General features: G+C 39.9%; 1 protein-coding gene across 1 annotated transcript; it reads right to left on the bottom strand.

Annotated features, from left to right (window-relative positions):
- slc18a2 (solute carrier family 18 member 2) lies at window positions 1-26,472 on the bottom strand. Its single transcript, XM_041049036.1, has 16 exons — window positions 26,419-26,472; window positions 26,101-26,288; window positions 20,388-20,724; window positions 16,864-16,922; window positions 16,678-16,761; window positions 15,810-15,902; window positions 15,232-15,321; window positions 15,015-15,058; window positions 13,768-13,828; window positions 10,152-10,247; window positions 7,578-7,656; window positions 5,635-5,686; window positions 5,083-5,146; window positions 4,857-4,976; window positions 4,233-4,366; window positions 1-3,343 (listed from the first exon to the last, which is right to left on the bottom strand). Exons 2-16 carry the CDS (start codon window positions 26,231-26,233, stop codon window positions 3,236-3,238), a joined length of 1,554 nt encoding a protein of 517 aa, XP_040904970.1. The 5' UTR covers window positions 26,234-26,288; window positions 26,419-26,472; the 3' UTR covers window positions 1-3,235.
- Between the last annotated feature and the right edge of the window lie 1,330 nt (window positions 26,473-27,802).

The following is a 27,802-nucleotide window of genomic DNA, read 5'->3' as shown; positions in this document are numbered from 1 at the left end:
AACGTTTAATCACTGAGAACAAGAGGTAAACAATGGCATTAACTGTGTTACCCTGATCTACAATGTGGACATTAGTCTTGAGTAAACACTATGTTTGAGATCAGAGACATCTAATATGACAGATAGTGTAGATACAATGTGAGTAAATCAGTTTGTACAGTTTGTTCTGATTGTCCATGAAAGAAAACCTCTGAATACGAATGAATCCAGTCAGATATGTTAAAGTGAACAACAATGAAGCAGATACTCAGTGAGGTTAGATAGTGGGGTTGTTTGAGAGGCTGTGGTGGAAACAACAAATACATTTTAATATTTTACATTTTCACAAGGAATCTGTAAATAGTCCGAACATTGAATGACAGATGCACAGAGTCTCCTGTAATGGTTCCTTTACTCTAAGGAATGGTTTGACATTTTTTTGGTTAATATGTTTTACCGGCTTTCTTACTGAGTGTCTGATGTTCAGATTGAGAGCACGCTCATACACGCTGCACATGGTAAACATGTAGCTGGTACCATTCGCTTAGCTTAGGTTAGCATTAAGGCTGCAGGGAAGCAGCTAGCCAAGCTCTGTCCAGGCCTCTGTAAAACCACTAATTGTTGTTTTTTACATTTTAGGAGGGCGTAGTATGTGAATTGTGTTACATTTGGACAGAGCCACGTTAGCTGTTTCCCTCTGCTTCCAGTCTTTGTGCTAAGCTAAGCTAAGTTAAGCAGCTGCAGGCTCCAGATACGTATTATTCAACACAGATATGAGACAGGCATGAAAAACTATCCCCTTCATGCACATTGCTGCGACCCAGTATGAATGGAGTGTATGTACAGTGTGTACTGACAGAGAAATACTCCTCTACAGCTCACGTGTCACATGTGACAACAGAGACTTTCCACAGCAGACAATCTGACTTGTCATAGCAAAGGGAGCACAGGTGTAAGTAATAGCATTAATGATGGCTCAGGGCAGAAACACACAGTAAGCAGCAAGGTCACCAGGAAACGCTGACACCTCCCCCAGTCTCTCCATGGTGGGTACATCCATCCAGCTGTCAATCAACAGGCAGTTAACTGCTGCGGCCACTGCTCCAAGTATGAGTCAGGATTCAGATCAGAGCAGAGGGCGCATCTGATCAGGCTGCAAATTACAACTTATTTACAAAAAGAAAAAAAAAAAAAAGAAAAAGATGTCAGGTGTGATTTGTTACGATGCCGCGGTTTTGACCCTTTCAAAGTCACAGCTCATGTATTTGAACTTTGCCTCAGCGCTGGGTATTCTGCTTCTCATGAGGGACTCCACATGGAAGGTTATCCTTCATACTACAGGTGTTGTTGGAGGGGAAACCTGTGGCTCAACCTGGCTCGCTATTTCCTGTGTGTTCCTACCCTCAGTTCCACTTAGTGTCCCAGTAAGAATCAGTGAGGAACTCTGGAGCTGGATCTCCAGAGTGTAGTTGTTGTTAATATTATAAAATACACTTGTATGTTTTTCTGTCATGTCAAAACAGTGAGACGTGTTGTCTTGACAGCTAATTAAAACACCTGCGGTGACATCACTGATTAAGGCGTGGCCCAGGGTTTTAATCCACAGATGATGATAGAACGCATCAGCCGTTTGCTGCCCTATCAAGGCCCAGTCAGACCATCAGTAACAAGCACAACATTCTGAAGCGAGTCAGTTAATTATAAAGTGAATCATTGTGACCATCAGATCCTTCCATGCAGGCAAACGAAATCCCTGCAGATCTTTTGCTTCAGGTTCAGTTCTGAACCTCAGTTCTTCATTGACTGAATCTTGACATTACTGACTTTTGTCAAACCATATCTCTGTAAAAGAGACCCTGGTTTTCGCAGACAGCTGTGAGACTTAGATTGCATCAAGACATGCATCGCTACATGGGATCAGTGTCTGTTTAGGAAGTCTTGCTGTATATTTTGATATCAAAGCCAAAATACATAAATAACTAACAACGAGAGGCCTGCAGCGAAGATGGTGTAAGGTTGTGTGGAAGCTTCAGTGTATTCAAATCAGCCAGGTCCAAACTTGATCAGGTACAAGTATGAGTATGTGGTGTGGAACACGTTTCTTCCAAAGGTTCGGGATACGATTTGATGCTTTTCATGGACACAGGGCAAAAGGTTCGTCTCTCAGTAGCAGTTTTTTTTTCTTTTTTTATCTGAGTTCTGAAAGCCAGTATTCAATCGCCTCGTCCCAGTTAATAGATGTAACTGTGGCCAGTATGAACAAAAAAGGCTGGTCACTAGTAAAGACCGTAGGAGGGATTCATTTACTTGCCACCTACTACAACACTGACATGTTCAATCCAGTATCATGTTCCACGTCATACTCACCGTTTTCTTTTTTAATCTGTTTTTCAGAAATAGTTTTCGTTCCCCAGTTAATTCTGATCTAAACATGGACTGAGAAAACATCCAAGTGGAAGGGACTGGAAACACACACCCAGAGCAGCAGATTGGTGAGTATGACACGAGCCTATTGTCATACCGATGAACTCAGTGTGGATATATACTGTATACCTGTTGTCTTAATATAATGAATTTGCTGATGCGTTCTTTAAACAAACAGCAGCTTAAAATGATCTTTGTGTCTTAAATCGACAAAAAAAAAAAAAAAAAATGTGGGTTCTGTTTTTATTAAGAGGTCATCATTTATCTGTAGTGATACTCTTTTTTAATATATTATATTATATATATTTATATTTTTTTATATTCTCAAACGTGTTGACTTCCCAAAGCAGTTGAGGCAGAACAGCTGGGTTCAAGGAGTCCTAGGTATTTACTTTTGGAACTGTATCAACGCAAACAAGGGACCATAGACTGGACCAACAAATCTCCATGGATTTTACACAAACAACAGTTTCTTGACATACCACACAATTACCCAATATACTACCAATGTACACACCAAATTCTTGTTGCTCAGCACCCTCCTACTGTCTAAAAAAAGTGCTTTCTGACACATCTCTCTATTGAATAAGGCTGTTGGCTAAAAAAATATCTCTCACACGATGCGCTTGCAACCACAGATCAAGAACAACTTTGGTTTGCTCCAGTACAACTGCTAAGAAGACACTGAACAGTGAAGACTGAACGCAGGACATTCACATGGAAATATCTTGGCTGTTGTTTCATTGCTATTTTTTTTTTTCTTGTGTTCCCTTTTTTTTTTGTACAACAAAATAGATCCTCTGAAGGATTATCCTGCATCGCTGGTGTACTGTTAATCGTAATCGTCATATTCTGGATCCATGTTTTCACCCTGATAATACGTCCCTTGTGTGGAGTAGGACATCGTCTTCATTGAACAGTTGGCGTCCATCAAAATTGCCTGAAAAGACAGTTGTTGGAAAAGTTGTTGATGCTGTCACAACATGTGTCGGCATCTCTTGAGTAAAAGACATTTTTGTTCCTGAGTAACCAAAAGAAAAAATTTGAACTTCAGTTCATGTTTCAGATTTGAGGAGGTTCTTGGTTTTGTGTTCAGTTATCCAGATACTATAATCCTACTATGTTTGAAGTCAGGCTGAAATAATGCATTTAATGCAGCCATGTTTTGTCTACATTTTAACTCCTGACTTCAGTGGAAGCATCAAAAAGACACTGTGGAAGACCATTCATGCCACTGTCTGCCAAATGTTGGTAAATGAGGGACAATAGATGAAGAGAATAATGTAAAAGGCTCTGCTGTTGTGTATTAAGGTGCAGACTGTAGAAAACATGGCAACTCCCATTTAAACCTCAAGGAAGCTCTTTTTTCTTCTGACTCAACAGGTGACCAAAATCCAGGACTCACAGAGTTTAAGCTGTGAAATGCTGTGATATTCAGCTTATATGTCCACTCATCAGCTGCCGCTTGATTGTGTCTAACTAAAGTTTAAATAAATTAAATCAGAGGCATCATTTCTCATGATTTGTCTCATGTCTCGCTTAAGAAAAAGACATGAAATAAATGAGCTAAGCTCAACACCTAGGACTGAAATCAGCCACATAAAAACTTTTATAATGTTCTGGTTGTTGTTTAGTATCAAAGGTTCTTAAATGAACATTGTAAAATGAAAAACTTACATTTCACTTTGCTTAGATATAACATTCTTCAGCAGTTAAAATTGTGTAATACTGTAGTTGCTTAGCTTAAAATCGTGTTTGTTGACTTCCATATTTCTGTGTGCGTACGCAGGATGTCATTGACTGTATTTAAAGTGTGATGTGAACCTTACAATTTTTTCTTCTTGTCCTGGTGGATTCCTGAGAAAGAGGCAAAGAGGAGCAAAGAAAATATCCACGATTCCAATTATGGTCATCAGCCAGGGGAAGCCAATACTCTCAGCTATGGACCCTCCGATGGATGGACCTACACCATTAGAGGACAGACCACATGCTGGGTTAGTGATAACAAGATAATGTATTGGTAACAACAGGAGACCATTAGGGTAAACACATGGTATAGATGTAGTAACTTTATTTTGGTAATGATGAGAATATGGTAAATAGAAAAGTAATATTTTAGATTTAACATAGTAATAATAAAAATACTTAAAGGCAGTGATGTAATCTCTGTAATAACATGGTAATTACTGTGTAACAAATGCTAATTTGCCCGCAATAATAAGATTATGTTAGGATAAATAGGAATGACATAATGCCATTTAAAAAATCTTTGCAATTAAATAGTAGTATTTGGGGGTAATATGGAGATAGAGTAATATTTGGTTAAAAAAAGGAAATGAACTAAATAAAAAAAAAATTAAATTACCATTCCAAATTCACTTTGAGTGTATGATAACCTGCAGTTTAATAGTCCGTAGTCTTGCTAACGCTGTGTGTTTGTGGTCCCTGCTTACCTAAAGCAAACCCCATGCAGAAAGCCACATCAGCGATGGCGTACACGCTCCCATACACAGACACATGCCGCAGGTCGACCAGGTAACCCATTATAGGCATCATAGAGGAGTCCACCATGCCTGTAGCACATCACAAACAATACAGGTCTTACACATTTAGCGGTGAATGTACTGGCACCACTGGTGGTGCTTGTTTTTATTACAGAGTTAAAGTTTACAGACTTACCGATAGCAAAACCAACACCAAAGTTTGGAACAATAAGACCGTAGATGTCTGTAGCAAATGGAACCTAGAACACAGATGATTTTCATTTGTTTATTCAATTTTCATTTGTGATGATGTATTATGCAGGAGTGTACCATCCAACGCTTTCCGTGTGGAGAGTAGCTGCCTGCCTTTAGGTTTTCCAGTCGCAGTCATTGTGAAGTCAGAGCAGCAGAATGAGATCTTGGTGAGTAATGAGATATAGAACACATTTCCGGCTCTGTAAGCCCAGAGAGAAAATCCTGATGCTGTGGACATTCTTGGATGTCTTTCACCCTGAAAGCGCTGAGAACAATAACACTGGCTCCAACTCTCTCAGTACTTTCCTCTACACTAAAATCACAACCTTTCAGATCCACATGTAGAAGATCTGCTGCTGTGGTTCTACAGGCTGAGGCATGTCAAACAGTTTTAGACTGATCCGTTTTAAATTTGGTTTATTCTAATGTCTGGATTCACCTTACACACAATGACAACTACACATAATGGTGTAGTTGTCTGCCGTATACTTACACATATTACACTGATTCCAACCACCGTCATCCCAATAAGAGCACAGAGCCATCTGTAAGGAGAGAAGATGTGATCAGTGTCATCTGATCCAAAACACTCCAATCAGCCACAATGATCCCTTCACTTCCTGCACACTTTACTGTGTCGTAGATTTTATTTTGAAATTGAATTTTTTTTACCCATCAGTCAACACTCAGTAACCCGTAATGATTAATTTTCTTTTTAAATCAAAAATCTCATTTCCAAAGATATTCCCTCTTTTGGCTGCAAGTACAGCTTCCAGTCTTATTGAGTGTAAGTCTTTCCACACCTGGATTTGGGTGGTTTGTTTCATTCTTACTGGGGGATTCTCTCAGGCTCAGGCAGCTTTACTTCAAGGACCTCTCTGCATTTGGCTGCATTCAATCCTTCCCTCATTTCTGACCAGTCTCTCTGTCCTTGCCTCTTAGAAGCCCCACCCTAACACGACGCTGCCACCACCATGCTTCACCATAAAGATGGTATTACTGCCATGATCTATGTCTCACCATAATCTTAGTGTGGAGGTCTGCAGGGAGGTGGTACTTGTCCTGACATGTAGTGGGATTTGTGGAATCTTATAAACACAGTTGCCTTTTTAAACTCTGCCCTATCTCAGAGTTAATCAAAGCAAACATGATGCACACCACCACAGCTGGGCGTGCCACAGCACAGCAGTCTGAACACTTCTGTGAATAAGACCTTCCAGTTTTTGATTTGTCATAAATCTTGGGTTATTAGGTGAAGATTGTGTTACATGGAAACACAGATGGTTCTTTCTGAGTAAGAACCACCAGTTAGAACTGCATTAAGTCCTCAGTTTGTAGTTCAGGGGGTTTAGGTGGAGAATGAAACTGTAACCTTATGACAACATGTATACCTGTGCTTAGACACATGCAGCCTCTACTGTTAATGTGTTGGCTTTTTTCTGTTAAATTATCATATGTGAATAGGGAGACAACAACCCAGTGGTAATAATATTTCCTTTTGCTCTTTGATGTATGCTTTACTTTGCTCAACTTTTTCTTTCTTGACAAAATGCTAAAACACTGAGGGCTGCCATTATTATATCACTGTTTGAAACCTGATCCTCCAACATACAACAGTATTTGGAGTAAAGGAAAAAAAAAAAACATGGGAAACTGATGAGATGGAGTATAATGTTCTAAGCATTAAGGCTCCAAAAACCCAAATTTCTAGATGTGAGTTGGGGCCCCATTAAAACAATAAGGTTATTATTATTTTTTTTAAATTTCATTCATTCATACATTCTTTATACATTCTCTATACATTCCTTTTCTCTTCCCTCTCTCTCACCAGACACTGTGATATTTTTTTTAATTTCATCTAATCCATCTGTTGTGATCTGTGATTTTCTCCGTTCTGGTCTCTGTTTTATGACATCCATTCCACTAAGATCACTCTCACACTATAAACAGCAGTAATGGCAGCACACACAGTAACATTTTAAACAGTAGTTACTCTGTAACCTGTAGAAATGGTAGCGTCACTAACATTATGAGCAGAGATAACTGCAACTGCACGAGCAGCAACACCAGCAGTGGCAGTAACACTGTAACAGTCTGTGATGGTGACATTAGGGAATTGAAAGTCCTGTTTTAACATTAAAGAGGTTTATGATGGTACTAAAAACACAGTTTTATTTAATGGGAATAATCAACAACAAAAGAACATTCTGAATTTACAAACGCAAATACCCAAATTATATTACCATTGTAAAGGAAGGCATGTACACACAGAAATTATGGATGTTCTGTATCATCAAAGCTTCAATAAAGCCAGCCTTACAAACACTGAAAACTCATTTAGAGGACCGGAAACAGATGTCACATCCGCAGAGGGAGAGAGGGGGAGAGAGAGGCAGAGAGAGACAGGGGGTAGATAAGGATAATTTCCCCTCTTACCTCCCCATCTTGTGTGCCAACGTGCCGAAGATGTTGGTTCCAATAAGATAGGAGATCGACGCTGGTAAGAAAGCAACGCCTGGGCCGCACACACACACACACACACACACACAAGCACAGATGTGAGAGAATGAAAGTGTGGGCAGGTTTCCCAAGAAAAACAGATCTCTATCAGTGCCTCATTACTGAGCTGCTGTACATCTTCCATTGTCTGTAATGAAGACTTAAGCTTTTCACCTGCCAGTATATGACACCCTAATATCCTGTTCCCCCGTCATCCTTTCATATCTGACCTAGACTTCATATACAACAGACTGGAGGAACAAACTAATAACACCAAAGACTGGAAGCCTCTGTTTATAGAAAATATCTAGCAGGATGGAGGAGTGACACTCTTTCACAAAGTCAAGTCACTAAGTAAGAACTGTATGTATTTAATGTAAATGAGACATTTTCAATTGTCCACATTGATCCACATTTTCAGTCTATAAGAAATGAATTGGTAACCAGAGAAACTGATAGGACTCTCTGTAACAGAGTTAATGCCAATGTGTTTTTGCATGGATGGTTTTTAACTCAGTTTTTTTTATGAAAAGTGAAATACGCCACTAAGGGTACTATCATGCTTTCTAGTAAATTCTGAGCATGTTATCTTCTGAATAATATGACCATTATTTTCTTTGGGTATATTGACCAAAACTTGGATGACCAGACCAAAGAACAGTTTGAGGGGCTCCTGAAACCTGCCTGCAAACCCTTTGTTTGAGGGATCCTTGGATGCCATGCCTTTTAAATGTCATATGGCAGTTGAGAACTATGGATTTGGGAGAACTACCGTTGATTGCACCATGAGCCCTGTTTTTTGTTCATGGATAACAAGAAGTTTGCTTGGTTTGATTGTTCATGATCTGATTTTTTTTACTTCTTTAAAAGTGGCTTAAAATTGATCCGTGATCAGAGCAGCAAGTCCTTAAGCCAAAACCTGTACAATTGTGGGTTTATTTAGAGTTCACGTAATGGTGGAAGGTAGAGAAAGATTCCAATATTTACGTAAAGGTTCACACCACTAGTCTAGACAAGATAGTTGTACAGCAGTAGTGATCTAAAATTGCTGGGCAAGTCCTTGACCAGGCTTACCCCCCACCATTACTATGTGAATGCAACATGAGTGGAAGCCAGGAGGTGTGCTCCAGCCAGTCGTTGAGGATCTCTGATCTGACACCAAATCCACACACAATAATTACGCACATAAAACAACACATAAAAGTGGACTGACCACAGCAGAGTTGCGCATATACATTTAAAATGACTGATGTCAAGACATTAGACTTCGAGGCGTCTCAGAACCATGTCTGTTTCTGAAGCAGTGACGCTCCAGAGGCACTTGGACGATCTTATCAACAAGAAGGAACTAAATCCCTGCAGCCGTCTGAAGGCAGTAGGACACATATGATGACAAAACCGCACGTAATACTGGAGCTCAATTATCTTGTGCATCATGACCCTCCTTTCTAACTATCTGTCAAATTTTACTCTTGTAATGTCTTATATTGATGTATCACCTTTTACAATATGATCTCATGTTGTGGTGTTGTGCGTTCAACATCCAGACAACAATAGGACTTCCTGGGGGAAATGGATTCTTCATTTGATAAATGTCATACTTCACTGTAATTGGCATTGCTGTTTCAAAGCCACAAGACCACTGGTGTGACATGTGTTACACCTCACCCAGTGCACAATACCAAGATCGTATGAACCAAACACAGTCTGTGCGCCCAAAATTACTGTTTATACATGAAGAAATTATGGAGACAAAGAGAGGTGCATCCACACCTGTATTCTGTCCTTTGTCTTGGAAATGTACTGCTGTACGGAAGGGTTGGGGGATGGTTGGAGGAATGATTTCACTTCATCCAAACCACCTCTGAACAGCGTCATTCTGAGGTGGTCTGGATGATTTCACTTCATCCAGACCACCTCTGAATGACCCTGTTCAGACCTGGTGGTCTCAGGTGACCACTTGTGATCAAATCTCACTTCCCTGCTCTATATGAAAATGCATCACTTCAGTTTACAAAGACCAAATGTGTTGTAGTTTTTAGGGTAACAGAAACATCAATTACCAACAGGGAAATTCCAATACTTGGCTGGTTGACCAGTGGTGTAACTTTATCCATTTCCATTTATGGGGATGCCCCACTACTGTGGTCCACCCAAAAATCTGCAACCCTCTGTGTATGTTATCCAGTATGATATGACATATAGCAAGATAATTCATTTGCATTGATAATGCTTTGCAACTCCTTGCTGCACACAGACAGGGTAGTAATGGGGAAGAAACTTTTTATTTATTTAATTTTATGAGGTTGGAGAAGCCCAACTATTGCAAGTTTGGGAAGCATACAGTAGTTCTGAGTGGTTGGGACTGTATGCATATATGTGTTTGTGTGTACATTTTTAGGACTAAAAGCTTTGTGAACTTTTAGGTGCTTTAATAACAATCTGTATACATAATATGTATTTTCTGTGTTATTACATGTTCTACTGAACTGGACAGAGCTTTGTAAATACCTAGCTGCCATTTCCTGGCACACATAGTCTCCATCATCCAGATTGGCAGCGTTGGCTCCATCATGGCTATGGCCATATTTCCAAAACAAATGGCACCTGGGGAGGAGGAAGATTGATAAGTCAGCGTCAGTTATGGTCTGTTTTGGTTCTTTGGTCCTTATTTTTTACTCCTCCAAGACACACACACACACATAGACACACATACAAATAAATCCTGCTCTTTCTGTTACTCTGTTGTCACAGTAATTGATGTGGTGGGAAAGGCTCACTCGCAGTCAGATGCAATTTCCCTGCCACACACATTTGTATTAGCATGCTCATGAGAGCTACATATTGACCACATTTATTTTGCAATCCGTTGCCATCCCCTGACAAGACAACTTTGAAATACTGGGATTCTGTCCCAGTGGTGATGTAGAACTTTCACACAGAATTTGTTGCACATCACAGTTGTAAACCTTGAGATGTGTGATATAAGATAATGGCACATACATTTTACTTCAAGGCTGCTGATATTTCTTGAAACTCCTTCCTTTACTGCAAAGTCAAGTTCTGCTCCAATATAGAAAGTGATATGACTCATCCACTCATTCACCCATGGTGAGTCTAGTCTTGCTTGACAGTGGGTGGACTCAGCTTGACTTGCTAGTATTGTCAAACTTTTGTGTCTCCACTATTTGCCATTTTGTCAAATAGTCTGTTGGCTTGTGTTCACATTATGCTTTTCACTGCAAAGAAAATCACCACTTTCTCACAGTGAAGAGGTTTGTGTTTCCCACTAAATTTGAAAGCTCTGTTCTTGGGGGAAATAGGTCCTGGTTGACATGTTCAGCCCCTATGGTGGCTGTTTGAACTCTGTTTTGGACCACCACTACTTTGGACTTTTTTAAACTCTTTAAGGACCTTTTGAACTTTTTGAAGTCATGTTACTCTTGTTTTGTTCTGCATTTCCTGTTTAATTTTGAAGCCCTGGCCCTTGTGTGTGTCTGTTCCTAGTTAACTTCCAGTATTTGTCTTGTTTTCCACCTTTGTTGATTGTCTGCCCCACCCTAACGTGAATCACCTGTTGCCAATTTACCCAGTGTATGTAAGTCTTGTTGCCCTCCTGTCAGTTTGTCTGTTATCAAGCCTCAGTCTGTGTTCTGGTCTGAGTCTGTTCCTGATGTAGTTATGTCCCAGTTTGTACCAGCAGACTCACTGCCTACCTCTCCATTTCTTGTTCATGTTCTTGGTCTAGTTTCAAATGACTACAGTTTTCTTGTGAAGAACATTGATTTTGTTTTGTCTACTGTGATGCCCCATGTGTGTCATCCTCTGGGTGTGTCTTGTCTTCATGTGTGTCGTCCTCTGGGTGTGTCTATTCCTTCTGTCTGCAGGTGTCTTGAGTGGCTCAACACACCTGGGCCCTGGTGGAGAGTCTATTTAAGCCACCGCAATCAATTGCTCACTCTCTCTCTCTGTCCACCGGCACACCATGTGTTTGGTTTGACCATGTTGTTTTGAGTTAAGTTCTTGCTTCTGTTTTACATCATTCAACACCTGCATACCCACACTCTTCACTCATGCACACATTACACTACTGACTCCATATTTGTGTTTTGTTGGGGCTGATCAGGAAATTGGTGTCACCGTCTTGATGCACTTTTAGACAGGGAATTCTCCAGCAGCCTGTGAGGCACTTTTTTGGGGGGTATAGTGTGGTGAGAACGTGGCGAGAGCAGTTGCCTTGGGGGGACATCCGCTGCTGCAGGTGGCTCGCCAGTTCATGGTTGCTTTACTGGGCTGTCGGGGTGAGCCATTGCCTGCATGATTATTGTCGGCAATGAAGTGCATAAATACCCACCACAAGTATCACATGAAGCCTAGGGTTTAGATTTAGCCAGTTTGAGTCACTGGGAGAGCCCAGAAGGCATACTCGGCTGTTTGTGGGGAGAACCTGGATTATGAATCAGTGAAAGCAGCCGTGTTAAAGGCGTATGAGTTGGTTCCAGAGGTCTATCACCAAAGGTTTAGACATTGGGTGAAGAGTGATAAGCAAACACATGTAGAGTTTGTTCATGACTTGACTTGTCATTTTCAGCAGTGGTGTTCAGCTGCTAAAGTTGACTCTTTGGTTGACCTCTCTGAACTTCTTGTACTGGAGCAGTTAAAAAACTCCCTCTGAGCCAGGTCATGACACTACTAAGAATTTAAAACCCCATTTGAGAGACCATTCTTCTGCCCAATCCAAATCCAATCCAAATTTCTAACCCTCTTCCAAATGGCCCCATCATCTGTAAATAAAGAAAATGCTATTCCATTCCCCAGTTTATGTCCCTTCCTCCTTTACTTCACATTCCTTACTCCACATCACATCATAGGCTTCTCTACATCAGAAAAACAGCAACTACACTTTCCTTGTTGATTTGCACTTTATCCTTTACATTCTAAATGATGTTATTCTTTCATTAATCATTCTCTCCATTACTTTGCATACATTAAATGTTAAGGCAACTGGCCTGTAATTTCATGAGTTTGCATGATCTTTCTCTGGTTTATGTGTGGGAACTACAAGTGCGTCTTTGCAAGCTACTGGTGGCGTTCCCTTCTCCCAGACTTCATTGTAAAGCAGAGGTGTCTAAACTGTTCCACAAAGGGCCGTGTGGCTGCAGGTTTTTGTTCCAATCAACCACCAGCACACTAGACTTGACTCATTTAATCAACTGATCTCAGTCTTCAGACAGTTGATTGGTCAAACTGTGTGCTCTTCATTGGTTGGAACAAAAACCTGCAGCCACACGGCCCTTTGTGGAACAGTTTGGACACCCCTGTTGTAAAGAGTCAGTAATACATCCTAAGTTCGCTTAAATGATTTAGCATCACATAGCAGATGTGATCTTTCCTGAGGGCTTGAGTTCTGCCTTTGTAAATTGTACATTCAATAAATCATCAGAATCTTCACCTTTCTGCAACAATTGTAAGCCATTGCCAGTTATCACTCCCCAAGTAACTCTAACACTCTCCTCTCAGCCACTACTTTTTCGAACACTATCCAGCTGTAAAGCCTTATTCCTCTGATCTTCAGTCCTGCACTTAACCAGTAGGTTGCCATCTGAGAGGACTTTAGCCATTTGAACCTTCCCTATCTTCTTCCTCAATTCCCTTGTCAGTGTTATAGGGCTATATATAATCTTTATATAATCTTTAATTTCTCCCTGTTTACCTTCCTGTAAACAGCATGAGAGCCTTCATCTGAGCTGTTCTCTAAACACCTTTTATTACTCTGACTAGCAGAGGAACTTAATTCCTCACCCCAAATGGTAGCTGTACCTTGTCTCCTTTCCCAAACAACTGGAATCCAATCATCATAATCTATGTCATTATCGTCTTCGACCTGAGTTCCCATTCTGATCCATTCACATACTAGCTTATGCCAAAAGAAAGCTCCAAAAGATACTATCCTTGGCTTTATACAGGAAGCCCCTCCTACAACCAAACCAAAGTTAACTGAAAACCAATCGAGGAACATATACATTATTTACATGCTAAACATTTATGTGTATATCACATAATCCATCCTGGCACAGAGGTGATATTAGGTTTCTTCACATGTACTGGGATGCTATTATTTTCTTACCTGCTGCGATTAGAATGTATGGATCCTTCATCAGTGTCAACAGTGGGGTCCCCTTTTGACTCTGTGAAGGAAAAAGGCACAATAAGAAACTTCTACAAGCCAAGTCAAACACAGAAAGCTTATAGGGTGTCTCTCAACCAAGACCCCCACTTTTAAAAGACCCAGGTTAGGAAAAAGCCTTTTTATACTTCTTTTATACTTCCATTTGCACACACACTGTCAACAATAACTCCCTCCTCCCTGTCAAATATAATCATTGTGAACTAATCACAATGGGTAATAGGTTGTATTCCTAACATTCACTGTAATAATTAATACCATTAGACTCACAAGCTCTCTTATAAGTAGGCAGCTGGTTAAGGCAAAATTACCAACACCGGTTAAACTGGTTAAAAAGTTTTATGAGATTTCCTGCTCAGCACAAGCAGAATAACCTTATGTGATCTTAACACACCTCCTTCATTAATTAAGCATGCCACTGGACATGTTTTAGGGTGCCTGAGATGAAGGGTAGTGAAAAGGTGAAAGAAACTGCTAATGACCCGACACAGCTTCTCTTGTTGGCTTTGCTTCCATTACCGGTTCTTTTTTGGTTGTTATCTCCATTGATCTATTCTATCATGTGTCAACCTGAAAGGAAGCATGAGAACATTTTTTTCTCTCTTTCAGAAGGAGTTATTAATTAGTGTTCAAAAACTGTGTCTAATGAGTTCACTGAAGCATCTGTGAAGTGATTTTCATTCTCTATCAGCCTAACAGGCCCGTGTTTTTACCTTCCCCGGTCGCCTTGGAGATATTTAGGTGTTCACATTACAATTGTCAGTGATCCAGAGTGTTATTGAATACAGTAAATTCAATTATTCTCACATAAAAAAAGATATCACCATAAGCAAAATAGGGTAAGAACTCACAAAAGACATGTAGTGTATATTTCAATATCAACAAACATGTCCATAAGACACTGATGATGTCTGTGAAGAGATAGTTGTTCATACATTTGGTACTATTAAGTATTTTGTGCTGGTGTCAAGTTAAAAGGTGCTGTTCAGTTACCATTTACCAAATGCTGTGAATGGTTTGTTGCATGCCACCCACCTTCTTTATTTCTCTCCACACTTCCTGTATTTACTGTCTAATTAAGAAACAATGCCATAAAACAGTCTTTAAAATGCTCTGCAGCAGTAAAGGTCATCTTAATGAAGTAAGAAAACCTTCAGGAAATGATTTATCATGGCAAACAAGCTCACCTCTGGTTCAACCTTGGTGGGCTGAAGAACAAAGAGCTGCAGAGCTGCAAAGACAAGACACAGTGAATCAACTTAATGTAATTAAATGATATCGAAATCTACAGATGTTATTTCATGATGAAATGATGCTAAACAACGTTAAGCTCACACAGTATTCTTACCAGTCCTTCTACAATGACTATTCTTGGTTTGGGTGTAAGAAACATTGTAACTGTACCTCCATCAAACACAGCCAGGAAAGCCAGAATGAGGAAAGGAGCAGTCTTCCCAACAAACTCATACATCACACTGCCGAACGGGGGTCCAACTATGGGAGGCAAACCGGATCAGTCAGTAATGGAGAGATCAAATTAACAGTCACTGCAGTTATTACAGGTTTCCCCCCCTACTGGGCAGCTCAGGGTGCAACGGGTTAGGTTAAGTTAGCTTTGAAAATTCAAATGAAATATTTGAATAGAATATATTCTATAAAAATGGAATGTATGTTTTCATTTGTGTAAAAAAAAAAAAAAAATGGAGGTAATAATCCTCTAAGTTTCATGAACTGGCTCGATTAAGCCCAAATTATTTTTCATCAGCTTACACTTACTGGTGTTAGAATGGAGATTTTGTGTGTTTTGATTGCAGCTTTGATTGGATATTCATGCAAATAGGTAGAAAGTATAGCATTTAATTCACCCAGGACTGGACAGTTTTTATTCTGTTCTGTTTCTGTTCTGTTCCCAAGGTTAAGATGTTTTTTTTTTTTTGTGTGTGTGTGTGTGTGTGTGTGTGTGTGTGTGTGTGTACACTTACCTAACACTCCCAATGCCAGACCTCCCAAGGCGATCCCAATGGCGTGACCTCTCTCCTCATCATCTGTGTAGACACTAGCCAGCATTCCCATCCCTGAAAACACACAGTTTGTCTTAGTCCTAAGAATTAAGCGTACCAGCAGTATTTACTTGTGTTTATCTTTCACTGGAGTGGTGCTTTTGAGTCCTCATTTCTGTGGTTATACAGCAGCTGAATGCAGTATTTGCCATGATGCCAATCCTATAAGCTAATTAAGAAACAAACAGCCTCATTGTGAGGGATAAACCCAAACAAAAACTCATATTGAAATGAATAATAGGTGGGCATATTAGTCACTTCTTTGATTGCATCCAAGTTGACTGAAGATGCATGCTACTTTTTTCCGGCACTGAGTAGAAACAGTATAGGGGTCACATATGTAATTTCATTATCTTACTATTGTACTGGCTCTAAGGTAGAGACAGGTTCCAGATTCAATATCTATAATATAGGTGGAAAAACATGTTTTAAATACACATGACCTATGTTAGAGACAACAATATTAGCATTAGCTAATTTAGCTAAGGCTAGTATTTCTTTGAAGCACTCAAATAATTAAGTCCTGTGTGACAGTCAAACACTGCACAAAAGTGGGGGGCGGGCTTTTATACTTTTGTGGCATCAAGGAAAAACACTTGCCTCCTTCCTTGAAAGCCTGCACTGGGGTCTTCACCTCTAGCACCATTTAGACTACAAACAACCCATAATGCAGCACTATTTTAAATGAACAGGCTCAGCCTATAACACAAGAGCAAATACTCATTCAATGCCTGTTATGAATTTATGTTAATGTATCAGGATATGCTGAATATTATGGAAGAGGTCTTACCGGCCACAGATGAGCAGGAGGAGCCCACACCTTGAAGCGATCTGGCCAGAAACAGCAGAGCGTAGCTCGATGAGAAGGCAAACACTTCACAACAGCGAGAACAACAGAAATATAGACAAAGAAACATCAGGCATGACGCAAGCATTTTCATTTTCTGATAGTGAAGGCATGTTGGCTGGAACTTACTGATAGTAGAGAGGAACATGATACAGAAGCCAGCAAATATGGGTAACTGGTATCCTATTCTACAAGGACAAAGAGAAAGAAAAAGGCATTCAGTTTGTACAGCAGTTTACATTAGTTTGACATGTCTGCACGAACATACATAAAATAAATGACATTATTTATTTAAAGCTTAAATGAAGTTAATTATTTCCAAGATATTGTCTCTTTCTAAACCAATGAGATCTAATATATATATATATAAAATCACCTGAAAACCAACACTGATAAAAATAAACTCATAGAAATGTTGTGTACACCATGAACACAAAGCCTTTTTAGAAATTCTGCATCTGCGTGACATTCTTGCAATTGTTAACCTGACACTTTAACCAAAACACTGGAGGAGGATGACAATGTCTTCTTTTCATGAAAAAGCTAAAAGCAGCCAGGCATATCAGAGCTGTTGTAATCCCCCATAGATACCTGACATGCTTGACTTGCCTTGTATTGTCCTCTGTCAGGAGGGAAGGTGACTGAACCACTAATGGGACTGTGTTCTTTGCCTCAATTACAGCATATCTGAGTGCCCGTCTGATATACTAAATACTGACTTTGAGGTGAACGCCAGTAATGTTGGAGCATCCACACTGCTCCCGCCTCCCTAAACATTTATCTCACATTCTGTTAGGGAAAAAACATTTACCCCGGCTCTGTTCTGGTAAGTTTTGATCTTTAGTTCAGGTTTGTATAGGTTTGATTTGGCTGGTTACGTCAGTATAATGTTACATTCTCCCCCAAAAAGTTTGATGCTGCTCAAAATGAAAAAAAAAAAGAAAATTAAAAAAAGTAAAAACAGAGAAAATTAAGAGAAAATATAGGTTTACATAACGTCTATATTTAAAATATATCAGTCAACTAAACTCCACTCAACATACATGATAATTCTTCCTTGGCCTGAACATATTACAGTGCTTTTATTATAGTGATTTTAATATCACTATAGTAATTGTTTGTCCACTTGACTGCAAAGGAACCAAACCAAAAAAACCCCTGACATATTATCAAAAACTTATGGCTAACGTGTTAGCAAACAATTAACAATTTGCACATCCAGAAGTCACATTAGCATTCATTTCAGGAAATATTTTTGTCCAGCTAACAAAGAAAATCCAGTATTCATTGTCCTTTTAGCTCAGTTTTGGTCGCCACCAACCCATAAGAACAATAATCCATAACTGTTCCACTTAGTTCCTGTTCCACTTAGTTCACCAGCTTTTTGCTAACTTTTTTAGGTGCTTATAGTCAGTTAACAGTTCTTCTGATAGAAATATAGGTGATCGACACAGACAGAAAAAAAAAAAAAACAAACAAAAATCATAGGCTGCAAATTCAAAACAATGAGCTTAAAGTTGCTAACTGTAGAGCTGGGAAGGTCTAATGAGGTGTTTTTTGTTTGTTTGTTTGTTTATTTGTTTTGTTTTGGGGTGTTTTTGGCTTTCTTTGACAAGAAACTTGGGCTTGTAACGAAGCGACTTCTTTTGCATTTCACATATCTAATCGATCCACTGTAAAAATATTGATTAGTACAGCTTTAAGATGCACCAGTTGCTAGCTCCAACAATCTGCCTCTTCCAACAGTCTTAAAAGACAAGAAGTCCCAATACCTCTTGAAAAATACAGTCACATTTTTTCTCAACACATCACAATCTCAATTACTAATTACATTATTATTTTTGCTTCAGAATGATTTTTCTCTTTAGTGGAGATTAAGGCTTTAAGACAGGTATTTTCTTCATGATGTTTTATTGATTGACACTCACACTCAAATAGGTTCAAATTTGAGTTACTTATTCATTGTGCACCTACCCATGCACGAAAAGACAAATACACATGTACGCCCATGCAAACACACATAATCAGGAATTCTGCTCTGCTTGATTCAGCTGCTGTAGCTGACATGACACCCTCAAAACCACAGCAGAACAGCAGAACTTGAAATGGCAGCCAGTTATTCCCTTGGATAAGACACTGAATGTGTTTCTGACTATTTATAAAGTCTGGAATTTTCAAAATACAGAAAAGTTTAGATTTCTCAAAACAGCTGTGTGGAAACATGATCAGATGGATGACTTAGAGAAAAGCTGTACTTTTGGCTAATATCATTTTCAAATAACGTTACTCACATTCTAAGTGAAAACATCAGGCTTCTGTCTTTGAATTGCAGCATAATGCTGCAAACTATGAAGTGCTGGGCAGTTGGCGTACAGCTGGTTTATTTGAGCTTTTTCACCAAACACCGAAACCAAAGCCAGACAACCACAGCAATGAGATAAAGGAGGCTAAACGTTGTAGAGGTGTAGGGGGATGCAGCCATGATTATCTGTGAAATCGTTACAATATCACCTTCCACATTACACACATATAATGATCATTTGATCCATATTTAATTCTAAAAATATTGACCAGGGCATGTATCTTTCAAGTGCACTTCAGTGCTGTTTGAAAAACCATGTTCTTTGCAGGTAATTCCCTCTGTTCAATGAACAGCTTAGCACTGTCCCTCCACAAATGAAGACATCCCTGTATAAGACATTGTGCTCTTCTATTCCAGAAATATTTGTTCAGTGATCTTTAAATGAAAGTAGATTTAGCGACACAGCTGCAACAGTGTCAAAGAAACAGGGATGGTGCTGGTTAAACAAAACCATGTGACCACCTGAAGTCAGCTCACCTACAGCTCACACCAGACCAAAAGACTGACTAATTGAGAAAACAATTAGTAGATTTATTGATAATAAAAATGATTTTTTGCTGCAGCTCTTAAGGCCAAAATCAAACGGACATTTACTTCACAGTGTGGCCCTCACTGTAGTTTGTGACTTGGGAAATGGGAACATAAACTGATTTGTGTGCTAGAATAAATGGCAGCTTGTGGTTTTTCTGGATTTCCAGGCTGCTGTTACACAGGCAGTAATGATGCCTGTGAAGACCCTTAACCAGCCAAATCCCTCAGTTGGAAATCAATCAATCAATCAGACTTTATTTTTTATTTTCATACAAATACATTGTAGCACAAAGTGCTTTGCACAACACCCTCCACCCCACACAGGCACAGACACACACAAATGCACACACCCAAAATCCATCAATAACCCCGTACATAAGAAAACCATCAACCACCAACCACAGTATATAAGAAAAGTAAGAGTTTCAATAAAAAAGAAACCGAGGAACTCAGGGACTATCATAAATCTAATCGATTTGCAAATGAGGAAACACCGGAGGTAGGATAAAAAAACAGCAAACTAATATAAAATAAATAAATAACAGGAAAAATAAAAGCGATTATAATAGATTGAGTAGAGTATAATAAAGTAAAAAATATTTAATGCTAGAAGAAAAAAAATCTGATGGAGTAAAACCGGAAATCCAGTTAAAACAATCAATCAATCAATCAGTCATTCATATGGATAAATAGACAAATAAATAAACAAAATGCTACATAACTAATGGCTCCACACAGAAACACAAAGACACAAACCTACCTGTTTGTGAGTGGCCCTATGAAGGGGTTGGTAAGAAGCTGTACAGTGGCCTTGGATGCAAACAGCATTCCCACTTTGACATTCTCATTGAGCAGCTTGCTGGTGGACTGGGGGCAGTCGGAGGAGTTCCGTGGCGGCTCTGCAGTAGTGGTTGCTGTAGGGACCAGATCAGTAGACCTGGCTGTGGTGTTTAAGCCTGAAAACCTCACGGTGTTGTCATATAAGGACACGATGCTGTTGAAGGCTCCTGGAGGATTCTGCTGTGACAGGGTGTTGTTCTTCAACGCCACGTCTGCTGTCTCATCCAGATTGTACAGGTAGCTGGGAATGATGGGAACTGGTGGGCATAAAGAAGCGAGAGGAGACTGATGCAATGAGATATGACACAACCACTGGCTGATGCTCGCTGGTATGATGCTAATCCAGGTGTCACTACAACATATGTCAGAAAAGAACAAGGAGGGTTCTTCAGTGATGATTCACTGGCACTACCCTACAGAAAGAAAGAGACCTTAAAAGAACCAAGCTTTCTTTAAGTATTTAAAGGCTGACTGACCACATCACCAGAAAATAAATATATAAACAAGACTAGGTCTAAACCTTGAAAAGGAAGAGAGAAAGTTACAAGCCCAACCTTGCACTAAAACAACCTGGAGACTCTCTTCTACAGAAAGTAGCTAAGGTTTGTCCGAGAAGTCACTAGATTTGTTTCAGAGAAGTCTCTAAATCTAGCAGCGAATGAGCAAAGTTGGCAACACTGTCTGTAAACGCACCACTGATGACGTAAAAGAAACTGTTTGTGCAAATTCATTTTAAATAAGCAACGGCCAATGGAGAAACTCCAACTCTCAGCTGGCTGGCCAATGGTGTAACATCATCTTTCACTCACTCACTCATTCACAGACATGTAGCACTGAACTGTGGCTGGTCCAGCCAAGAACATTATGTCCACATTTCTCACTTTGATTGACTGGTATCAGTACACTGCACAATACAATGGAAGTGAATGGAATTTAAAAAACTAAACATTTGCATTTGAATAAATTAAAACCAATGCACCTTTCTAGAAACAATGTCTTCCTCCTCTACACAATCATCCTGAGTATCAACAGAAGTCATAGGCACTGATAGTGATGGCTGTGATGATTATTACTGATTACTCTGATTATCCAGAGCAATTGGGTTACTGTTTCTAGGACGATTAATTTTTAAACTTAATTTTTTTGAAGCTTGAACTGTCAAGAGCTCAACTGTAATGAGGTGGTGGGAGAAGTTTAATGAGTTCAAATCAAATTTTGGGAAATGTGTTTAAAAAGATGTGGATTACAGCTAAATTATTGTCATTTGATGTCATGGTGTTGCAGGGCCTACTGCCACTCCACAGATGAATTCTTTCATCGTGTGGTTTAAACTGACGTCAGCTTCCCTCGCACATGTACCTGAACTCTGCCCACGGACCCAACAATCAGCTAACATTGGTTAATGTGTGGCCTGTGACCCGTGATGTCACCAGATCAACAAACCACTGGATTTAAACAAAGCAGTACACTGGAAAGGACCTGGAATCTTTATCTGACATGAATTAGACTCAGACAAAGAAAGGCACGCGCTCTCTCTCTCCCATGACATGTTGTCCCTGTAGCCATCTTTGATTCCGCTGTCTTGTTTGTAGCTTCCGTTGTTTAAGCCATTTTGAATCACCCATTGTTTTTGTCTGTTTTCCTGCACACACACACACCCACACACACACACACACACACACACACACACACACACACACACACACACACACACACACACACACACACACACACAACCGAGTATATAGTCTCATTCATTAGAGTAGACATGATCTATTCATTGAATGAATGCTTCCAACTTCTACCCTGCAGAAATCCAAATGCTTCCACCTTTACTAACAACTGACATGGTGATTGTTGTTATTAAATTAATTAATCATGTGGTACCCTGAGGTGAAATTAATATAAATTAAGTCCATCCATGAATTATCTATCTGGGCACTGTGTGTGAATCTGCTGGCCAGGGGTGGATTCGAAGTGGCTTGGAAATGACGGCTGGTTAACATGGATCTTAATGGGCCACGTTTCAGTCACTGTTTCGTACTTGTTTTGTTGTCAGACACAGAAACAGAGAAACATGTCAATGTCAAAGCTTTACTGTGAATTCAGCTGAATTAAATGATGTGAGCACAGAGAGGAGGAGAGAAGCAAACAGATAAAGAGCTGAAACTAGGCAGAATGAATATATGACTCAGTGACATCATTAATATGCTAATTAGCTCATTGCGTCATCTAGCGACACTGAGTGACTTTTGAGCTTTAGTTACTTTTGATTCAACAATAGCAGTCCAGTCATATACTAGATTTTGACATTGTCTTGTTTACAGGAGGACAGTCTCTGAAATCCCCTCGATATACACCAAACTTTTCATTAGGACCACCATACTAATCCCGGGTAGGGCCATCTTTTTGCTCTCAAAACAGCCTCAGTTCTTTGTGGCATAGATTCCACCAGATGTTGGAAACCTTCCTCTGAGCTTCTGCTCCATGTTGACATGATTCATCACATTATTCAAGCTGCAAGTCTCCTGTTCTACCACATCCCAAAGGTGTTCTACTGGATTCAGGTCTGGAGACTGGGGAGGCCTCTGAAGTTCACTGAACTCACTGCCATGTTCATGAAACCAGTTGGAGACGACTTCAGCTTTGTGACATGGAGCATTATCCTGCTGGAAGTAGCCATTAGAAGATGGTGAACTGTGGCCATGAAGGGATGAACATGGTCAGCAACAATACTCAGACACACTGTGACATTCAGACCATGACTGATTGGTATTAAGGCCCAAAGTGAACCAAGAAAACCTTCCCCACACCATCACACCACCACCACCACCAGCCTGGACTGTTGACACAAGGCTACATATGGTTAGGTCCATGGATTCATGAACCCAACCATCCATTTTGGTGAACCTGTGTCCACTGCAGTCTCAGATCTCTGTTCCTGGCTGACAGGACAGGAACCTAATGTGGTCTCTGCTGCCCATCTGCCTTAAGGTTGTTAATTCTGAGATGCTTCCCAGCTCAACAGATGGAGAGATACTTTTTTTTTTTATTACCAAGCAACAACAGTGTCTGTGGTAATTGTTCGATAATGAATTGGTACAGTATGATAGCTCAGTTCCAGTGCAAAAAAATACAAAACATGCAAACCAATACATGAAGTTAATAACAGTTCATTTCCCCAGCATCAAATAGTCTAACAGGCAGAAAGTACAACAAATGTTGTACCCATGCAAACAAGTCCAGTCTGATTTTAGTCCAGTGCACACAGATCAGAATACGGGGGCTGGTGGCAAGTGAGACTAGCAAGGGAGTGTTAAGTGTTCTGATACCTGTAGGAACGAGGCTGTTTTGGTTATTCTAACTGTGTGGCAGAAGGTATGCTTTGTTTAGGGTGAGTTGACAGAAGGTCACATACATCAGTTCTGTTTGCAAAGACCAAACGTGTTGTTGTTTTTAACCAGTAGGAGGCAGCAGTGAACACAAGTAGTTTGTGTTTTCAGTGATTTCAGCTGTGCCAGGCAAATGAGGAAACATCCATTCTGAGGAAAGGTTTTAGTGCAGTCAGAGTCAAGTTCAGCTAACAGGCTGTGAAGACGTAGCTAAGCTTTCATCTCCACCACAAATAAATACACTGTCAGAAGAGTGAAAGATGAATAAAAGATGTTTTGCTGCCTTTTCATCTTTACTAGTTACCATTAGCTAGGTAGAAAAAAAATCATTGAATTGACTGTGCCGCTCCAGGGGCACCAGCAGCTATGAGGAATGTTAAAGGTGGAATGTTTTCTTGCACGTTACTCAATGCATGATTGACGTTGTGAACCAGTCAATACACCTTAATTGCTAATATGACAACTTTGACCATTCCATTTGTTTTTATTGGCTCTCGTGCATGATATACGCTTTAGTGATGATTGATCTTCATCTTTAAAAATATATTTGAATTTCAACTGAATTATAAGTGCAAATACTGTATTTCTTCACTTGGACAAAAGAAAACTTGGTGGTGTGTCGTTGCGGTGAGCTCCGGCAGAACTACACCTAGTGCAGGTGGTCTGGGCTGCTTTTATGAGTGCGAGCACAAATGTGACCTGGGCCACACTGAAGGACCGCCTACTCCACTGATGTCCTCTGAGTTAGCAGATGTACGTACTCATTCATAAACAAATACAAGTCATGCAAATCATGTAAGCTGGCTTTGTCCACAAAGTCTCGAAGATTTGGAAAATCCTATAGACATATATCACAGGCATGTCAAACATCTCGAGGTAATTTGTTTTGTCTGGAACACGCCAAGTCTGTACTATTTAGATTTCTTCTTCTTTCACTTTTCGGCAGACTAAGCACAGGAAGTGCATTGCTGCCTCCTGCTGGTTAAAACACATTTGGTCTTTGCTAACTGGATTGACGTACAACTTTATTTGCACATAGAGCAGGGAAGTGAGATCTGATCACTGGAGACACATGTGGAGACGCATTTTAGTGTCAGGTGTGAACAGAGCCAGAGTCACTGAGATCATATTTTTTCATTCTAATGTTTGATGTGAACATTAACTGAAGCTCCTGACCTGTATCAGTATGACTTTATACATTACACTGCTGTTACATAATTGTCCATTTAGACAACTGCATGAATAAGCAGGTGTCCAGGTGTTCCTAATAAAGTGCACCAGGAGCGTATTGCAGTCCATTAATTTATCCATTAATTTACCCCTACTTTAAGGCAAACTGAATAAAGCAGACCTTCAAATATCATTAATTTCAGAAACCAAATGAAAATTAAAAATCTCAACAACAATAACACCTGAAAAAGATATTTAATGGATTGTCAAATGATTCAAAGTATATGTAAATAAAAGGGAAAGTCAATAATCACAATTTAGCATTTCAATTTGCTTTTAAAGGGGTGTCCCACAACCTTAATGAACGGCTTGATTTATAAGGTGTTAGGTGTTTGTTCTGAGGTAAATTAAAAGTTAATTAAAGACTCTGACAGGGTGTGTTGCTCTTTGTTGTGTTAATTAGTTATGGCTTCAGAGATAATGTGGACTGATGATGATGATGATGATGATTGATGATAGTTTTGGAGAAATAACAAAAATAACCACCAATATTCACCATATTTTTCTGTAACGTGTTCTAACAGCCTGTTTAAAGACACAGGAGTCAGTTGTTAATGTACTAACTGGACTGTAGTTTGGTGACCCTGCACAAGAAGAGAGTGAGTATTTAGTATCTGACATATTAACTGATTTTTTTTTTTTTTTAAATGTTACCGAGGGTCAGATGCAGAGCCGGAGTTCATCAGTGTTTGGTAACCCACCCCCTGCAACTGTATTTTACATGTGCACCACATCATTATATATTGTCAGTTTTACATAATGTGGCACACACGGGGTTTTGGATTGGATGAGGGGACAGCTGAGGATTTAGTCCACCTTTAATCCGCTGATTGATTTTCTGACTCTGAGAGAGCATCGTGCAGCCGGGGCTGCGCTGTTACCCGACAACTGGGCATATTTTGGACTTGGTTAACTGGACTACCTGTTGCGCAGGAAAAAACAAAACAAAAAACAAAGCAAAGCAAAACAAAAAAATAAATAAAGACATGAGAAAATAAGGAATGCACCTACCGACTACTGTCAGCAGCATATTGTCCAGGAGCAGAGCGACGAAAACAATGAAGAGAATCAGTTTCCTCGACTGTCTCTCCTCTCTGAGCCATTTGATCAAATTAAACTGCCGGAGCGCATCTAATCTCCCCATGATGTTAGTCCCGAATGGAGCAAGACGGTAGAAAGCAGACGGATGTCAAGTCCTCCTGGAGAGGGATAAGTAGCATTAAAGGGTCAGTAACTTTTATCAATTCTACCAGTCTATGTGGAACAGTTGACAAGTTAGAAATAAAAAGCAAACTGCTGAGAGTGTGTGCTGCGGTGTGGAAATCCTACCTTAGATGTACAAGGGCCAACAGCAGCTGCAGAGATGGGAGGAGGGGATGCTGTCTTTCTACTGACTGGCCCCGCTGCTGACGTCATGCAGCCTTTATGTGTAGGTCCCTGTCAGACCTGCCTTCAAAACCCTCAAACCAGACCTGCTGGATCAGAGGACAATATCAGGAGACCAGGTAGTAAACAGGAAGGCAGACAATATATGAGAAACCTAAGAGTGGGTTTTAATGATGACGATTTACTGGTTCATGGTTTAACCACAGGACTGGAGGTCTGAGGTTTCACACCCAGCAGGCCAAATCAGTTAGTACTTTCAATACTAGGTTTCAAAGTAAATGAAGAGGTTGAATATGGATAAGAATATGAAAAAAAAATAGAGCGTGATTTAATTTGTCACCTGTGTCCTGGTGTGGCAGTGCCCCAGAAAAAACAGAGTTCACTTCCCATTGGTCAGAATCCTTTCATCAGGATTTATATGCATACATATATATATACACTTTTTTTTAACCACTGTATCAGTTCCTGAAATGTGGCAGAGCACATCATCTTTCATTTACTCAGTTCAGTAGTAAGGTCAGTTGTGGTTCACACTGTCATGCTTAGTTCAGTATCAAACTGTGCCTTTGTATCAGCCACGTGTTGTGTTTTTGTAGATTCCACTAAGCTTTTATTTAACCTGGATGTAAGTTGCCCTACTCCATGGAGACCTTCCAGAAGAAAGCTCCACTTGCTAAAACTATCGATTTCTTTAATGAGATTTAGTGCAGTCAGTCCACACCTACGAGACCTGGTGCTAAAGATGTGTTTGTACATGTACTGAAAACCTCTAACTGATACATGTGGGCTGAATACTTTGAAATGGCTGAATGGTACTGAGGTGGATGAGGGTGCTGAGAGGGAACCCAAACAGTGGGGTGAAACTGCAGAGCTGGGTTATGATTCTCTGTGGGTTTGTCACCTCAACACATTCCATGTAGTCATTTGACCCATTGCCCTAATTACGTAGCTTTAAGGTAAAAATGAAGGCTTAAAATTAACCGGTGTGAGGGAGACAGAGGGCTGTTGGCATGGATTAAGAAATTATCAGGGTAAAAAAATAGTTAAAGGATGTCTTTTTGTTTGCATTTGGGCCGTGGACAGGGCCAAAGGAAACATTAAAATGCCAGGTTTGGGCTGAATGTATTGCTCTTTGAAAGCATTAGTGCCAAGAAAATGCTTGGCTTCATGGTTTTCTTTGATAACATTGTTATACTTATTTATTTAATGTCTCCCTGAAGGCCTATCAGATGCTTTGGCAACAGTCAGCACATCCTTCCTGTGCTAATGAGGCAGATGTGAATATGAGGCTGAACGACAACAAACTCTGCGGACACTCACAGTGCAG

This window comes from Toxotes jaculatrix, chromosome 11, assembly GCF_017976425.1.
Source record: "Toxotes jaculatrix isolate fToxJac2 chromosome 11, fToxJac2.pri, whole genome shotgun sequence".
Classification (NCBI taxonomy): Eukaryota; Metazoa; Chordata; class Actinopteri; family Toxotidae; genus Toxotes; species Toxotes jaculatrix.
The sequence above is the reverse complement of the archived record's forward strand: the minus strand, read 5'-3'. Positions and strand labels throughout refer to the sequence as shown.

Coding starts and splice junctions, on each gene's coding strand:
- slc18a2 (XM_041049036.1), bottom strand. CDS start 26,233: ATGGGGAGATTAGATGCGCTCCGGCAGTTTAATTTGATCAAATGGCTC. Junction 16,762..16,863: donor CATGTTCCTCTCTACTATCA/GTAAGTTCCAGC, acceptor GCTGTTGTGAAG/TGTTTGCCTTCTCATCGAGC. Junction 4,367..4,856: donor CTGCATGGGGTTTGCTTTAG/GTAAGCAGGGAC, acceptor CTAATGGTGTAG/GTCCATCCATCGGAGGGTCC.